The sequence below is a fragment of the Diabrotica virgifera genome, chromosome 5 (assembly GCF_917563875.1).
Source record: "Diabrotica virgifera virgifera chromosome 5, PGI_DIABVI_V3a".
Taxonomy (NCBI): domain Eukaryota; kingdom Metazoa; phylum Arthropoda; class Insecta; order Coleoptera; family Chrysomelidae; genus Diabrotica; species Diabrotica virgifera.
In genome coordinates this window covers 205,988,244-206,007,175 of record NC_065447.1, presented here as the reverse complement: position 1 = coordinate 206,007,175, position 18,932 = coordinate 205,988,244, and the positions used below count along the sequence as shown (strand labels likewise).

The window sequence follows — 18,932 nt, the reverse complement described above, 5'->3', positions numbered from 1 at the left end:
GCAACTCGGCAGTTTTATTTACTTTGACATAGCGAAGATATTTAAAATTGTAAACACAAACAGTCATATCATAATTACCTGTAACCCGAGAATACATCGTATTGTTGTGGTATTGTCATGATTTCGATAGAAAGTATCATGTTAGTTACGTAATACCTATAGTGTATAATTAGTGCAAGATTTAGGTACACCAAGGCGATTTACCTCGAAGTTTAAGGATTTGTAGATGGTTTCAAAACAAAATGTGTAAAGTGTTGTGTGCAGATAAAGCTTGTTTTACGAGAAATGGTGTTTGTGCGTTTTACTTTAATAATGCCAAAAGTATTAATGTATGGACTGGGATTATTAGTAATCATCTGATTGAACCACTCGAACTTCCCAGAAGATTGAATGGAGAAGTGTAATAAGTACTCAAATTTATTGTAACATGTTCTACCGATAGATACTTCTTGAAGACGTAGCTTGATTGAGTTGATTGTAATAAAAATTTTTCATGTAAGTTAAAACACTATACAAACTTTATTTATTAGATATTTAATAAACACAAAAATATTATGCTATTTTTCTATCACTGTTATCAGTATTTTATCAATACATAATATGCCTAATGGTCGATGATTCATGATAGTTGAGTTCCAGCAAAGAATACTCCATCCAACAAGAAGCGAAAGTACCTGTCGGCTCCTTTGATATTCAGGGGACAGAAATATCCGTCAGAGAATGGTAGGGGTAATACTTCACACTACACTGAGAAAAGTAATGAGGAATTCGTTCAAGACAGTAGGAAATTTGAGTTACACTGAGAAACAAAGTAATAATTAAAACTATAGTGTTCTTAAGTTGATCTATTTAATATGAATTGTATTTTTTTCTGTATAATTTAATATAACCCATATATCAATTTTGTACTGATAAGTAAAAAGGTTTTAAGTTCAAAATATCGATTTTGACTAAGTTTTGTAAACTTATATAAACGTGATGGATTTTTAATGCTTAGTTGAATTTGGAGGGCTCAGAAGCCAATCAGGTTAAGTCACTAAATATAAAATCTGAGAAAATTGACTTGTTTCAAAACTTGTAAGAAAATAACGACTCCCATATAAGTACTAATAATAATTTTTATTGAAATGTAACATACTGATAAACTTAAATATAAGAAAAGTTAATGAAAATGAAAAGCGTTTTTCTTTTTTAATGCGTTTACACAAGGAAAAAATGACTTATGCTAAGTGTCCACTGAACTAAAAAATAAAATAACGGGAAAACAATTATTAGTCTATGTAATTATCCGAATCGTCACTGTCGTTATTAGCCTCAAGTTGGCCGATCACTGAAGTTGAAGCTCGAGGATTATTCCTTTGTATTACTGGCAAATTTTTATAAAATGTGTGGTAGTGCGGTGGAATGTAAGGAAGCAAATCAAACATGTGTTTTTTTTTAAGTCTTTGACAGGTCTGCGATTTGGGTAGAGTTGCTCCTGAACAATATTAAATAACTTAGGTGGTCTTCCCTTTCCGGCCTTTTTTGCAATATTGATCTCGTTAAATGGAAAATCTTCTTGCAGTGTTTCTTTATAGAAAATAGATTCCGGTTTATTTTTGTAATATCTGAGCCATTTTATGTTCAACCAATTAACTTTCCCCCCTGTATTATCAATTTTTCTATTAATGATGCTGTTTTCCAATATTCTTGTCGAAAGAAATTCTTCACGTTTCATTTCAATTATTTGAAATGCATTAGTTTTCTTAGCAGTGGCAACTAAATTAATCCAATCTTCAGGACCGTAAATAAACTCTTTTTTCTTTGCCTTTGACTCAATAACCCCAAAATCTGCATCATTCGGAAGGTAGCTATGACCTGAGGTGAGAAATTTATGGTCAATTGAAGTAGCGTTCATTTCGGGGTCTTGTGCGAGTTTGAGAAGTGACAGACTTAGTTTAATATTGCGGCTCTGGCCTGTACAACAGTCCGAATACAAAATGATACTATCACAATTTCTTGCATTCATTTTTAAATGTTTTGTCAGGCAGGTGGCAACTTCTTGTGAACCTCGCGATCCCTCTGTTTCGTCCCACATAAACATGTACCCCTTATTGTCGTTGAAACTATGAATTCCCAAATTATAAACATATAAATTCATCTTATAATAAGCAACAGATGTGCTTAGTTTGGGAAAAGGTAAAGCTTTTTGTAGATCGAATGTAAGAACATAGATGTTTTCATTAGCTAAATTTTTATCTTTGTTAAGCGAATCTCTCGCTAGTTTTGCCTTTCTGAGATGAATTTCTTTATCGGTTTTTGCTTTATGTATATCTTCTTCATTATTCTCAAATCTGATGGTATTTTGCAAAGAATCACATAACTGGCAGGTATCTTTAGATGGAGGTTTGAAGTGCAGATTAAAATTTGAAGAGAAAACATGATAGTACATTTTTTCTTTAACCGATTCTGAACCTTCCTGTTCACATTTCTCTTTATAAAGTTGATACATCTTTCTAATATTTAAATCTGGATTTAAATATTTTCTATCTGGAGCATCACAAAGAGTATAGTGGCTCTTGTAGCAAGGAAATGATTTGATGTGTTCCTTGACTTTCGTGACGTCTATTTTATTGGTTGGTTCTTTGTGACCTCTTTTGTCTATGCAAGAAGCTGGCGTTGTACTACAAGACAGTTTATAGATACGCCCCTCACTCACTTGAAAGGTATCTTTAAAAAATTTCTTACACACACGAATGGACAAGTCTGTAGTAGTTAAGTAATATTTTACTGATTTTAATCTTGGCGCTTTTGATCCATTTCTGACGCGACGTTTTTGAACAGAGCTGTTATGAATCAGTCCACGAAGATAAATGTTCTGCTTTGTATTGTCAGCTAACTTGTAAAATGAGTCAAAAATGAGTTGTCGTTCTTCGAGTGTTATATTAGAAGAACAAAGTCGTCTACATTTACAATCAACATTTTTAAATGATTTGCCAGGTATGTTCTTCCGGTTTCTGTTCACGTAAGCTTTTCCACTATACCGTCGAACTGCGTTGACTGTCCGTCTCCATTCTGTTGGATTCCTTTTTCGCTTTCTCCCTCTTGTCGGAGATTCTACCATAACACCCCCTTCATTTTCAATCACAATATTTTCTGCCCCAAGATCGTCGGCAGGTAAACTGGAACCATCTGAAACAAATTTCAGTGGTCAAAGCGTGTAAGTCAAAATCATTTTTTTTTCTTTGAATTTGATGCAATTTCAGTCACAATAATCATAAAAAGGATTGTTTTGTGTTCATCTTTAGTAATAATTTTAACATTTAATCTATTGTTAGCAGAAAAAGCATAAAACACATTTTCGTAAGAAATTATTCCCGCCTTTTTAGGTTAAAAGTTACTTACTTGAATCAGATGAACTATTTCCACTGTTAGGCACATATTCTGATCCACTATCCGAGTAAGGATCATTTTCTTCAAGTTCTAATGAAAAATCAACGGTATTTTCACTCATTTTTACCGATAACAATCGTGAAATAAATCTCAAATCAAACTGTGACACGCCGAGATGACTTACACTAATTGACTTCCGATAATTTTTCAGTTTATTTCTGACGCTAAACAAAGTACCGCCATCTGTTGGTTTTACTGTCAAGCATTGACTTAGGCGTTTTGTCTGTAGAAAGTTTTAGCTGTAAGAAGGAATCTTCGACACGTAACTCAATTTTTAGCGGAAAGTGACTTACACTGATTGGCTTCTGAGCCCTCCATTTAATAGTTAATTTCAAAATAGAGATTAAAATTTCTATCGATTTCTATTACATTTTTTCGTACTAAAAAACTTGTCAAAATAGATATTTTTGACCCAAGACCTTTTAACTTAGTACAGAATTATACTTTCAAATTTTCTATGAACTTTGTCTTATGTTGAAAACTTTTTTGCTTCCTTTTGAGAAATTTCTTTGAATGTCTATTGACCTCCACCAACACCACCATATTCCCGCTGCACGAGGAAACTCTGCGGCTGAGGCTAGAATGACTTTATTCACCTTCGATTTCTTTCTGTGCATCTGAGGTTTCTGGAAACTCTGGTTGTACTGTACCAAATTCAACTTGCCTGGATATATAACAATTATTCCATCACATCTAGCATCTAATCCCTGGGAATTAATCTATCAGCTGACAACAATATCGAAGAAGAGGTAAAAGAACAAATCATTAAAGATAATAGAACGGCCCGATGCTTAAATGACACAATTTGGAAAAACAAACACGTAAGAGTACAAACAAAGGCCCCAATAAGTCAGTTATTAGACCGTTATGACTTATACGGCCGAAACAAGACCAGATACAAGCAAAACACACAGACATCTGGAGACCAACGAAATGAAGATCTTAAGAAGGATTGCTGGAAAAGGACTATAGTATAGGGTAAGAAGTGAGGAAATCAGAAGCATATATCTGGGGTAGACAATATAAATACCTGGGTAAAGAACAGAAAAGAAGAGTGGACTCAACATATAAGCAGGATGTTTAATCAAGGATAGTAAGAATAGCCAGGGACAGGTCACTGTTAGGCAGAAGAAGTATAGGACGCCCAAGGAAAAGCTGTAATGACAATTTAGGGACAGAATGAAATGCACCGTTGAAGAAAAACAGGCAGTACTGCCTATATGAAACAAAGAAGATATCAGATCTAGCATCTAGCCTCCTTAACCTGTTTCTTATTTTGTTTCCAATAGGATCCACACCTAATTTTATCGTATATACTGATTCCTAACATTATCTTTTTTAGTTATTCGCTAGTTCTAGTTATTAATAACTGCGGGTTTAATACGGAACTTAACCTAACCCTAATGAAGCTCTGCTTTCACACAAAATTTTCCAGTTTCAGCTGCATTAGCTGCTCTCTAATTGTTACCGTCTGACACATATCTTATGCCACTCTCACATATGCAGCTGACACTCCGTTCCTACTTCATACCAATAGGTTTCTGGTAACTTTGCTATATGCCTTCTCAAGATTAATAAACACTATGTGCAAGTCTTTCTCTTCCACTCGTAAGTGTTTCCCTCAGCTGCCATAAAATAAAAATTGATGTTGTGGACCTGCCTTGCATAAATTCAAAATGACTTTTATTTCTAGAACCGTATACACTAAAGTTTGTTAGATTTCAAATGTATTACGATGACGAAAACTTATTTTGAATAGGGTGCTAAGACAAATACTAAATGATCTGAACAAAATTAAGCAAATATTTGTTAACTGGAAATAAAATAATACTATTGCAAATTACATAAAATACTAATAAAATAGCTATGTTTAAATTGTTTTTATTCTTTATTAAAAATCAGGGAATAAATAATTTTAATAGATAGGTACGTAGATATATGAAATCACATAAATGTTTGAAAATTAATCACATAATGTTTAAAAGGAACTTCTCTCATTGCGCTACGATCGTTTACCTGCTACGATTTCTCGGTACTGAAAATAATTATTTGTTCACGATCTAGTGGGGCATCCCAGTACGAACTACGAACCACACAAGAAAATCCACCTTTGCGTGGAGCCATCACAATGAGAGTTTATTTTAACAATAGATATATTTAATAGTATTATCCTTTTTTCTACAATAAGAAAAGATTAAACAACACAAGAATAATTATACAAAATACATTCACATTATTTGTTAGGTTCAACAAACAGTTGTTAGGGGTTAGGTTGAGAAATAAGAAATAATACATGAAACATGGCGGATCGTACATGCGCAAAGAAATTTGGATCCTGAAATAGTCGATGCTTTCGCTTCCTTTGGTTCCAGTAAAATTATTTTTACACACATGAAGGAACACAGCGTTGCCGGCTGTATTTGCATTTCTGTGGACATTAATCAAATGCATTAAAATTAATAAATTATTTTTTTGAAAACTGTCGACTTTACAAAAAAATTTTATCAGACTTTTTTGTTCTAAATGGTGCACTTAGCCCGTACCTTGAAGGAACGCACTATTTTCCGGGACACCCTGTATATGTGGTATATACTGATAAAACTAACCTGTTCTTGAAGATCGCTAATCATTTGCTCCATTTCTTCGACCCGTGTGCTTAATTTTTCTTTAGTTTTACCCAATTCCGTGATTTCAGATTTCTTCTGATCGATATCCTTCAATAGCTTCTGATACTCATGTTTTTCGTGGGCAGAAAGATCTCTTAACCTCACCACCGTTTCTCTTAACCTAGCATTCTGCTGATGAAGTTGCTTCAGCTCGTAGGCCGACAACTGCTCTTGGGCTGAAGAAATACTTGTTCCTGAAACATTAGTTTATTATTAAGTCTTAATAATGGCAGAGAGTCTGGAAGACCTTCAAACCCTGTTGAACGCTGTAAACAACGAATGTATTGCAAAGGGCTTAAAAATCAACGCAAAGAAAACAAAATGGATTGTGGTCGGAAAAAATAATATCGAAGACTCAGTACTAAAATTAGATAACAAATTCCTTGAAAGGGTGGAATACTTTAGGTATCTGGGTAGCTGGATATCTGCCCCTGACTGCAGGGTTGAAAGTGATGTGGAAATTTCGACCAGAATAGAACTTGCACTAAAAGCTTTATTAGCTGGCGTTCTGTATAGTGCAGTAGAAGTCTGTCATTGACTACACGTCTAAGAGTATTGAAATGCTACGTCTGGTCAGTTTTGTTCTATAGATGTGAAACTTGGAAAACAAAAACGAAGAATCTCAACAAATTAGAAGCGTTCGAGTTATGGTGTTACCGTCGCATGCTCAGAATCCCGTGGACAGCACACATATCGAACGAACGTGTGCTAGAGACTATGCACAAAGAGCGCGAATTGATCAACGTTATAAAAATGAGAAAGGTTCATTACTTCGGTCATATAATGAGATGACCTAAATATCGCTTACTCCGGTTGATCATTCAGGACAAAATCGAAGGAAAATGCTGGGTTGGAAGAAAACAACTGTCCTGGCTGCGTAACATTAGACAATGGACAGGTCGAGTCGAGGAATTGTTTCATATAGCTGCCGACCGAGAAACATTTTTTCATCAGCTTGTTAATACGACGATAGCCAACGCTTGAAAACAAGGACGGTGCACAAAAGAAGAAGAAGACGTACTCGATAAAGCGCTGGTTTCCTCGAAAGCGGCACCGACAAACTGCGACCGTAGCACTGCGATGAATTACGGCAGATTACGGTGAAAAATTCAAGGTTCTTCACTGGGGCAATGGAATGTGCAAGCTCAGCAAGCGGTGGCTTCCAACGCATCCTTGGAAACCACCGCTATTATTTTGCATGGTACAATTTTTTATGACGTCATTAATCGCAGTGTTACGGTCTCAGTTTGTCGGCACAGCTTTCGAGGAAACCAGCGCTTAAGCGAAGCAAAACGCCATATCAACAAGTGAAATTTCATCAGGATGTCGACTCGCCTATACTTTTGAACGTCAATTTATATTATATAGGGTGTCCCAAAAGTAGCGGAACGGTCGAATATTTCGCGGACATTATAAACATCGGATCGAAAAACTGAAAAACATGTTTTCAATAATTTTTAAAAATTTATCCAATGACATCAAATACGATCCCCCACTCCATTCCCTAGAGGTGGGGTGGGTGGTAACTTTGAAATCTTAAATGGAAACCCCGAGTTTTTATTTCAGATTTGGATTTGTTGTGTAAAAGTAAACGACTTTTATTCGAGACATTTTTTCGAATTACGGATAGATGGCGCTATAATCGGAAAAAACAATTTATCGTGATATCACAGGTAAATTATAGAAGTGGTCTAATATCTCAAGAAATACACTTCCAAATGAAAAACCAGAAAATACGTATTTAATATTTTTCAAAAACCTATCGAATAACATAACGCTAAACATGACCCTCCACCTCACCCCCTAGAGGTGGGGTGGGGGTAACTTTAAAATCTTAAATAGCAATCTCCATTTTTTATTGCAGATTTGAATTCGTCATGAAAAATTAAGCAACATTTATTAGAAACATTTTTTAGAATGTTGAAAGACTGATAGGTTTTGTACACACTTGAAATGAATGAAAGAAGTGAAAGAAGTATATTAAAGTGTGTAAATGTATGTACATTTACACACTTTAATATACTTCTTTCACTTATTTCATTTTTTAGAATGGTTGATAGATGGCGCTAATAAATTGTCTTTTTTCAATTATAGCGCCATCTATCAACAATTCTAAAAAATGTTTCGAATAAATGTTGCTTAATTTTTCATGACGAATCCGAATCTGTAATAAACAGTAGAGGTTGCTATTTAAGATTTTAAAGTTACCACCCACCCCACCTCTAGGGGGTGGGAGGTGGGTTTAGGTAGTGTTATTCGATAGGTTTTTGAAAAGTATTAAACACGTATTTTTTGGTTTTTCATGTGGAAGTGTATTTCTCGAGATGTTACACCGTTTCTCTAATTTACCTATGGTATCACGATAAATATTTTTTACGATTATAGCGCCATCTATTCATAATTCGAAAAAATGTCTCGAATAAAAGTTATTTACTTTTACATAAAAAATCCAAATCTCCAATAAAAACTGGGGGGTTCTATTTAAGATTTTAAAGTTGCCCCCCACCCCACCTCCAAGAGGTGGAGTGGGGGATTGTATTTGATGTCATTAGATAGATTTTTAAAAATGATTGAAAACGTATTTTTCAGTTTTTCGATCCGATGTTTAGTTCGCGAAATATTCGACCGTCCCGCTACTTTTGGGACACCTTGTATATTCCAACAGTACATTATTACATACAAGACAATTCTTCATATCATAATGTACCGTTTGGAATATAAAAATGCCCTACATCAGTTTCGAAAAAAGGCGCCATGAGAAAATGGTTGACAGAAAGGAATATATTAAAAAGAGGTGGCGGCAAAAGATACGATTTTTAAATTAGCAGATGTTAAAGAGAACAAAAACCAGGCTAAATGAAATCACGCCCCAGATGTGGCGTGACACGCCACAGTTTCTATTTCAGCTGAATTAATTAAGTCTTATCTGCTAATAACAAATGAAATGTTTAAGTCTACAGTACGCTAACAGGACTTTATTAAAAATGATGAATATACTGAATTCGCTCAGCCGAGACACAACTGTCTAGTGACGTTGGTAATTTCTTTTTTGGGAAGTTAGGTTGCTAGACGTGACTGGAAATTACTACACAACCAAACATACCTGCCCATAACCAATATTATTAATATTAAACAGACATAAATAACATAAACCTTACGCCAGTCAATAATTATTTTTTCTACGAGCGTGCAAAAATGTCTACTTTCGCGCACGCACGCGTTTTACTTTAGAAAGTTTTACTTTTCCGCACGCGTGTTACTTTTCCGCACGCGTTTTACTTTTCCGCACGCGTTTTACTTTTCCGCACGCGTGTTAATTTAGATATGTTAACATGGCCTTAAAGCAATTATAATACATGCAATAAACTAATATTTAGATATCATTTACTAATTTATTTCAAATATATCTTATTATGTTCATAATTTAATGAAATTAACGCGAGAAATCGACGAAATAAAATAATTTTGACATAATATTCGAAAGTCAAATCAGTAGACAATAACAGTGGTTTTGAATCGTCGTCATGGAAACCAAGATCGTCGTCATGCTAACCAATTATGCTGAAAGTTTGGTTTTGACAACCTTGTCAAAGAATTAATTTGTGTATGTATATATTTTCATATTAATTAAATTAATTTATTAATATTTGATCATTTTTTAAAGACACGTAGAAAAAATATTGTTCCTAACGCTTGCAGAAAGTCTCTTTTCCGCACTCGACTGCTTGCCAAACTCCCGCTTCGCGTCGTTCGGCAAACTGCAGTCGAGCGGAAAAGTATGACTTTCTGCACTTGTTATGAAAATAACTATATTTACACCATTATAATGTATTAATAGCAAATGAGAAAATTATTTAGTGTTCAAAATAAAAATATTTTGTATAAATAAATTCTACAAAATTTTATGGGTTTAGTATACACTTCCACTATTTCCAATAATTCTTCTATTTTTAATGAAAGATTAAGTGGATTTGAGCAGTTAATAGTGTGAGGTAGGAATTTTTGTGCTGTATGTTTCCTATTCCGAATGTGTCAAGATGAATCTCGGCCGAGCGAATTCAGTTTATTAGAACATTTATTCTGAAAAACCTACCTTTTTCCTGCATCTCAGCCTTCAAAATTTCTAAATCCAATGTAACTTCTTCGAGTTTTTCTCTGCATACATCTAGTTCTAACTGTAAAGTTTCTGCTTTCTCTTCGGCCATTTCTTTGTCTAAAGTTGCCATTTCTACAGCTTCTGCAAGATCGGCCACTTCTTCTGCGTGCGTTTCTTTCGCTTCGATTGCTTCTTTGGCATCCTGTTTGGCTTTTTGTAGCTCACGCTGCAACATAGCTTGGCTGCTCATGATCTTGGACTTAAACTCCACCAGTTGCTCAAGCTACAAAAAATGTTTAGTTAGTATTTTCTATCAAGATTCATAAGAATTTGTAAGAATTTTTATGACGATATATTATTATGTCCATGTCAAAGTCTCGAAGGAAGAACAAATGCCAGAAGAATGGTGCAATTAAATTGTCTGCTCACTATATACAAAAAAGTGATACAGTAGGCGCTACTGTAGATTAGCGCGAATCTTCATACTGTTTTCTGTATTTTTAAAATTAAATAAAGTAATTTTATTATTTATTTATTATTAGTTTTATTGAATTTTTATAGATTTTAATAAAATTGAAAAAGTTTACGTGTTGTATGACAGACTCTCCTCGTCGCGTAAATGTTCCCACTGTTTACTGTGACTGCGAACCACGAACCGCTTTTCGTGTTTCGTGATGCTATTTCCGTGATTACAGAGATCTTAAAATTTTCGTGTACAAGATATTCTCGAAAATCTTCTATTCGCGGTGTGCAAGTACTTGGAAAGGGAAACGAGAAACGACGGTGCGCAAGTCGCGGAGAAATATTGCAACTATCTTAAATAATTCATATTGTCAATTGAAATTGTCAAATTTACGTATATTTCATACCTTCTGTCATTGACTCAGAAAAATTATATATTGCTCCACAATATTGATATGATATGCAATTATTATATAAAGGTAAATTTATTAATTGTATATTGCTTGCAGTACTGCATTTTAATAACTGATTTTATTTACTACATACAATTGTTTACGTTTGCTAAACATAACCTGCATCTTATTTTTTCTTCTTATTATTTTTTTGGACTATGGTCTTGACAATTATCCAGCAACCAGGACTAATATAATTGGCCAATATAATTAAAAGTGCGAATAAAAGTACAGAGCGTAGAAATAGAGGTCGCTTTGCCGAACTTGCACGGTCCCAATAGTCGTCTAGGTGCATGTGTGGAAGAACTCCTTCGTGAATATCAAAATGGTTTTAGACCGGGTAAGTCTACAGTACATAAGAGTACTAACAATATATGATAACGTTCCAAGATATAACCTGTATTAAGTAATGAATTGACTTAGGGGATGGGTACGTATTTTCGGATGCAATGCTATTCAAATGGGGATTCATTTTTTTCGAATCCTGAGAAAAATAATAAGTATTTTTGAAAAATTTAAACGCAGAATGAAAGATTACGTTCTTACCGAGAGCCGAAGTCCCTGAAAACTATAATTTTTATTTTAATAAATTACAGGGGTGAAAAACTAAGAGAAAATGTAGAGTGATTTTTAATTTCAAATATCTCATTCAAAAGAAACTTTTTATTTATTCTAAGGGACTTTCGGCCCTCGATAATAATTTAGTCTTTCATTCTGCGTTTAAATTTTTAAAAAATATTTATTAGTTTTTTTCAGGATTCGAAAAAAATAGACACCATGTCCGTGGTGATATTTTCCAAATCGAACATTCACTATCTTTGTCATACAACGCACTGAGTCAAATAGAATATGATGACAAGACAGTGACAGTTTTAAATATTTGACATGGCATCGGGAATATTTTGAATTGTTGATTAAATAATATTGATAGTGTATTTAATAAATAATTTATTTAAGACGTGAACTTAATAAAAAGTTATTTATTGTTTATTATTTATGGAAGATCCAAGCAGAGAATACATCAGGATATATTCTGTGATCCAAGTATTTTTTTGTTAAAGATGTTCAAAATTGTAAGCGTTCCATAGTTACAATATATTATTAAAAAATCACTTTAACACTTCCTCTTTTCTCGATTGAGTATTAGTTTTTGTTGTACATATAAATTATTACAATCACTGAATACATAGTTAGTGGAAAAATTATCACATTTATTAACTAAATTAATAATTTGCAATTATATAAATAACAGTTATCCAAGAACATTCAAAAGCCATCTCTTTAAAGTTAATGATGACATTGTCAAGTAGAATGACATTCTAGTAATGTTTACATATCCATACCAGTGTGAATTTTACTACACTTAATTTGCCGTGTAAAGACAGAAAAAGTAGGGATAGCCGTAAAATATTTGCGAATTATGTACCGATGGTCTTAACATCTCCGACAAAATAATAACTCCTTAACTCTTTTCTTTAGCAAGAAAAAGATAACAGATGGTCAACTCTACATCAACCAAACCCCTGTTGAAAGAGTGACGCAGTACAACCACCTCGGCACCATAATGAATGAAGAATGGACCAGAAGGAGATAAGATAGCATATTGGAAAAGCTAGATCCACCTTCAACCGTATGGGGGCCTTTTTCAAGAGCCACACCTTTCTCTTGGTATAAAAGTAAGAATGCTGCGATGCTACGTCTTCTCTGACCTTTTTTTATGGTGTTGAATCATGGACCTTGAACGAAGATATGTGCCGAAAATTGGAAGCATTTGAGATGTGACTACATCGGAGAATTCTTAAAATCCCTTGGACCAATCGGGTCACAAATGAGGAGGTCTTTAGAAGAATGGGGAAGAACCGAGAGGTAGGTACTAACCACCATCAAATCTCGAAAGTTGGAAAACTTTGGACACATTATGCGAAATGAATCCAGATATGCCCTCCTACAAGCCATCCTGCAAGGAAAAATATTTGGAAAGCGAGGTCCACGAAGAAGAAGAACATCCTAGTTAAAGCACCTTAGAACCTGGTTCAACACAATATCTGTGCAGTTTTTTTGATTGCTGCAGATAAAATAAAGATTGCCATGATGATCGCTAACATTCGTCACGGACAGGCACATCAAGAAGATGAACTCTTTTCTATCATTCATTTTACACTTCTTTCTTTACTCCTTTCTAAGTGAAGCTCGTTTGGAAACTAAACTAAAATAAATTTTTTTAGGTACTAGTACACTTTAGAAGACCAAAAATAATCATTTTCTTCAAGAATTTTTTCTCAGAACCTTTATTAAAAACGAACATAAAACTTTTTACATATTAATATCTAACTCTTAGAGAGTATAAAAAAATATATCTTTTTTCATTAATGCACGTACACTAATATTGTAGAGGGCGCAAAAGTCGAGGCCTCGAAAAATATTGGCGGACAATTAATCTCGGGATTGGGATATCTGAAACAAAAAATTCGTACTGTATTTGAAAAAGGAAGGTTTCTTACGTGACAATTTACCACAATTTAACCAAAAAATAAAAAATTTATATTTTTTAACCATGAAAAACTGAAGAAAAACGGGCGATTTTCTCACAAAAATTTTTCAAATTTCCGTAAAATCTTTTTTTTGCGGAATTTTTCACTAACGGTGGTAAATTGTCACGTAATAAAAATTCCCTTTTCAAGTGCCGTACGATTTTTTGTTTCAGAGATCCTAATCCTGAGATTAACTGTCCGCCATCGGAACTACTCTTTTTTCGAGGCCTCGACTGTGGCGCCCTCTACAATATTAGTGTACGGGATAAATGCAAAAAAATATATATTTTTTGTATTCTGTAAGAGTTAGATATTAATATGTAAAAAGCTTTATGTTCATTTTTAATAAAGATTCTGAGAAAAATAATCTTGAAAAAATGCTTATTGTTGGTCTCCTAAGTGTACTATTTAGTAACTTAATATATTTGTAGATATCATTTCATAATATTGTTAAAAAAACTACTTACGGGAATCCGAAAACGGTTAAGAATCCAAAATATCGTTTTTACGAAAGAAAATGACTTGGAAATAGAGTCGATTATAACGAAGTTCACTGTAAAATAAGAAAACAATGCACCCATATTTGCGATACATGAATATAGTAATTATTATTAACCATTAGATATTATATCGATCACTAACCACACCGTCATATCGTATTATCAATTTACTATTAAAAATATAACAGCAAACAACAAAAATAATTTAAAAAAGCGTAATTAATGAACAAGTACAAAACCATTTCTAAATATTTACGTCAAATTAAAAAAAACTTTATATACTCGTATATTTGCATCTTGGCATGGTCTTTTGTATTTTCGGTCCGTTCTTGGAGTAACAAAAACCCGTAGTCTGTTTTATGTTACTTTAAAAATTATTAAAAATGTTCTAAAAAAGTTAATTGTTAAACTTTTGATACAAATAACGATACAATAACAAAAATATACGAAAATATGATAACACTGCAAGAATCTATCAACTTACAAAACACGCCTTAAAAATGAAGATTGCAATAAGTAAAATATACTAGGTTGTTCAATAAGTTTTGCGGCTCGATAAGAAAAACACAATTTTATGACTTAAAATACACTTTATTATTCAGTATAGTCTCCCTGAACATCAATACACTTGTTCCAATAAGATTTCAATTTATTAATTCCATCCCTGAAGGAAGAATCAGGAAGGGCTGCAAAAGACGCTTTCACAGCTGCTATATACTCATCATTTGATGAAAAACGCTTTCCACGCATAAATTTTTTTTAGGTATTGAAACAAATCGAAGTCGCTAGGAACCAAATCTGATTAATACTGTGGATGCCCCAACAATTTGAACTTTAATTCATGGATTTTAGCCATTGGTAAAATGCTCATATGACACGGTGCGTTTTCCTGATGAAAAATATTTTATTTTCTTTTTCAAACCGGGTCTTTTTTCCCGATTTTTTTCCTTCAGCTGGTCTAAAAGGTTACAATAATATCCAGAATTTATCGCTTTATCAGTTTGCAAGTAATCCACAAAAAAATTCCGCTCGCATCTCAAAAATTGATGCTAAAATCTTCTTGGCCGATTTCTGGACAAAAACTCGTTTTGGAGCCGAAAAACCGGCTTCTACCACTCTTTAACCTCTTGTTTTGATTCAGCATCATAGTGACAGACCAAGTCTCATCCATTGTGATGAGTCGACGCACAAAATCTACTTTACCCTTTCGAAAACACCCTAAATATGCTGAAAAAGTCGCATTCGAATGTGTTTGTGTTCCGTTGTCAGCAAATGCGGCACCCATTGTGACCACAGCTTTTTGAAACAAAATACTTCGGCCAAAATATTGATTACACTGCTTAATTAGATGCCTAGGGATTCTACTAAGTCACTTTCAGTTACTCGACGAGTTTCCAATAGCATATCCTGTGTTTTTTCTATGATTTGTGGTTATATTGCTGTTTTTGGGCGTCCTTGACGTAAATCACCTCTAAGGCTTGAATGACCACGTTTAAATTAAGCAACTCATCTTTCTACTGTAATAATTAAAGTCGAAGAGTCATTATACACTTTCACTATTCCTTCGTAATTTTTCTTTGCTTTTAAACCTTCCAAAAATAAAAATTCAATCACTGCACGATACTTTTTTATTCTCGTTGTAAAAAATACTGTAACACATCGATACTCAATGGCTTCTAAAAAAATAATGAATTAACAGATTGCAATAAAGCTTCACATACGTTCATATGAAGAGTGCACCAACATAACAAAAGAGAATTAGGCTAGTAGCAACGCCCTCTCTTATCGAAATGCAAAACTTATTGAACAACCTAGTATTTAGAAGCGAAATAAAAATGTGCACCGAAAGTACCACTCGAAAAGTTTTTGGTTTAAGAATGAGAGGAAGCTAATGTGACCTAAGTATAGAAAAATTAAGCTTTGCTAAAACTCGTAAAACTACATATGAAAGCTTTATAATTGTTGCTCAAGCAATCGATACAACAACAGGGTATAGAAGGACCGCAAAAAATTCTTGAACGTAACGAAAGAACAAGTTCTTTAATCTGCAGAATACAACAGATTTAGCTGTCTCTGTATATGATGCCACTCGACGATAATCGAGGTGTATTTTAGAAAAAAGGTATGCTACTATCTCTCGAAGTAATATTGCTGACGAGCAAATGTTGGCTCTTAAATATACTTACGATTTAAATACTGAAATTTGGTTTTTTAACATTTGGACGTTCTGAAAAATATGATCTTTTACATCTGATCATTCAGGGAAAGAATCAAGGTAAACGTGTTCCTGGTAGAAAAAGAAGTTTGTGACCCTTTCAGCCATAGGAACACGTTCCTATGGCTGAAAAATCGAAGGCAATGGTACGGAAAATCGACTACATCACTATTCAGAGCTACTGTCACTAAGTTACTGTAGCCAACATCATATCCAACGATCTACAGCGTGTCTGCGTAAGTTGGAACCATATGGGAAACTTTTTTAATATCAATTTTACGAAAAAAAGTGCTCTGCATAGTCTAAAACCTAAGACGCAATCATCAGATATCAAATTTTATCAACAGTATACGACATGTAAAAAAATATGAATTTCTCTCAAGAGTAAAGTGCCTTTATATTTCACAATATCGAAAATTGCCATTGCCAAGAAAAGTTGTTTGTAATGAACTATTTTAAATGGGAAATAAGCCACAATTTTACCAAAAAAATGAATTTATTAACGTTTCATTTTTTTGGTAAAATTGTGGCTTATTTCCCATTTAAAATAGTTCATTATAAAAATGCCACAAGGAAATAGCTTCAGAACGACATTAAGTTTTTTGTAATTAAAAATTGTTATAATCTGTATTTACAATCTTCTAATTAAATTTTTTTTTTTGAAAATTTTCCTCATATCACGGATACCCAACATCATTTTTATTTATGATAGCTCCGATATTATTAACTTTACGAAAAAAACGTATTCTTTATAAAACGTTCTGCATAGTCTAACAACTAAGATAAAATTATTAAATTTTGTCAATTTTATACGAGGTATGTCAAAAAATATGAATTTCGCTGAAGAATAAAGTACCTTTATTTTTCACAATATTGAAATTTGTTATTATAAAAAGTTGTTTAGAATTAAAAACTATGTTTCAATATGCAATTGCATCCTTCTAGTTGAAATATGGTGAACTATAAAGGTATTACTCTTGATCGAAATTCATATTTTTTGACATACCTCGTATAAAATTGACAAAAATTGATATCTCATGATTGCATCGTAGTTTTTTGACTATTCAGACATTTTTATAAAGAATAACTTTTTTTTGCAAAATAATCTTAAATAAAAATGACGTTAGGTATCCATAATTTGGTGAAAATTTTCAAAAATTTTTTTTCAATTAGAAGAGTGTAAATGCATATTATAACATAATTTTTAATTACAAACAACTTTCCTTAATAACAATTTTTGATATTGTGAAATATAAAGGCACTTTACTCTTGAGCGAAATTCATATTTTTGGACATACCTCATATATTATTGATAAAATTTGATATCTGATGATTGCATCTTAGGTTTTAGACTACGCAGAGCACTTTATGAAGAATAACTTTTTTTCGTAAAATTGATATTAAAAATGTATCCCATATGGTTCCAAGTTACGCAGACACACTGTATAACGGTCATGAAACTAGAAGAAGAAGTTAGAGTAAAATGAGCAAATGAGACAACAGCATAGGATAATATGTCTCATTTCGCTTTTGAAGTTGTACGCGGGACGTGAACTCGGACCTGAGTAATAGCTATTTGTATAACAAGGGAGGAAAAGGCACTTTACTCCCATGTTATACATATGGTTTTTCCACCTTCCTCAAATAACAAGTCATTTTCTTCATTTTTACTTAATTTATTTATGTAACTAACCAACAAAATTTATTAGAACTAAAACTAACCTTAGAATATAAAAAAACAGGAAGGAGTCTTTCATATATCAACAACACCTTAAATTTCTAGCGGAACCGGCCATCTTGAACGTCTGTGGATGACTCATAAGTTTTTGTCAACGAGGTAGAAGGTGTTTGTGTATTGGATCAGCTGTGTGCATAGGCGTACCATCTGGTAAAGCTCCTGTATATGCAATCAATTAACTGAAGTTATTAATATAATAAAATGTTATTTAACTGACTTTTCAACAAAATATTATATTAATACGTATTTTATCTTGATCTGTAGCTGTTTGTTTAACATCAAAGATGTAATAAAATCGTTAAGAATTTCTTTTCTTCCCTCTTTCAAAGGTACGTCACTGGAGATAGAAAGTAAATCTGACAGCTGATCGTCATTTGCAACCTCCTTCCTGACTCGTAGTCATTTCGCATTGTACTCCTTCCTGATTTATTTTATATTCTAAGAAACTAACAAGTAGGTACAATATAACTGTCAACTGTCAAATATAAGTCAAATTATTAATGTAAACATTGCTAAATCACAATAACAATTTACTGTTTTTTACCATTCTGCAAAATACAGTGTTTTTAAATAAACGTTAAAATGTATAGATACTTACGTAATAGAAAATAGATATTGTACAGGGCGTCAATAAGTTATACTTCATGAATTAAATACCATGACGTTACTTTTACTTTTCCTCCCTAGGGAAGAAAAATATTTTCCTTCCTAGGGAGGAAAAGTACAACTTTGCTCCCTACAATCAGGTCTGGAAAAGTATACTTTCGGTAGAGGTAGGTGGAAAAAGCATAATACTATAAATACCAAGATAGGATCTTCCCGTAGCGCAAATACGTCCGA

The 18,932-nt window shown here is 33.2% G+C and overlaps 1 protein-coding gene across 3 annotated transcripts in view; it reads right to left on the bottom strand.

Moving 5' to 3' along the window:
* LOC114336649 (dynactin subunit 1) overlaps nucleotides 1–18,932 on the bottom strand; it is a 102,529-nt gene that overhangs the window by 43,051 nt on the left and 40,546 nt on the right. For all 3 annotated transcript variants that reach the window (XM_050650524.1, XM_050650525.1, XM_050650526.1), the window contains 2 exons: nucleotides 10,192–10,477; nucleotides 6,039–6,292 (listed from right to left, as the gene is read on the bottom strand). In XM_050650524.1, coding sequence (XP_050506481.1) covers nucleotides 6,039–6,292; nucleotides 10,192–10,477 — 540 coding nt within the window. The remainder of the gene's footprint in view (nucleotides 1–6,038; nucleotides 6,293–10,191; nucleotides 10,478–18,932) is intronic.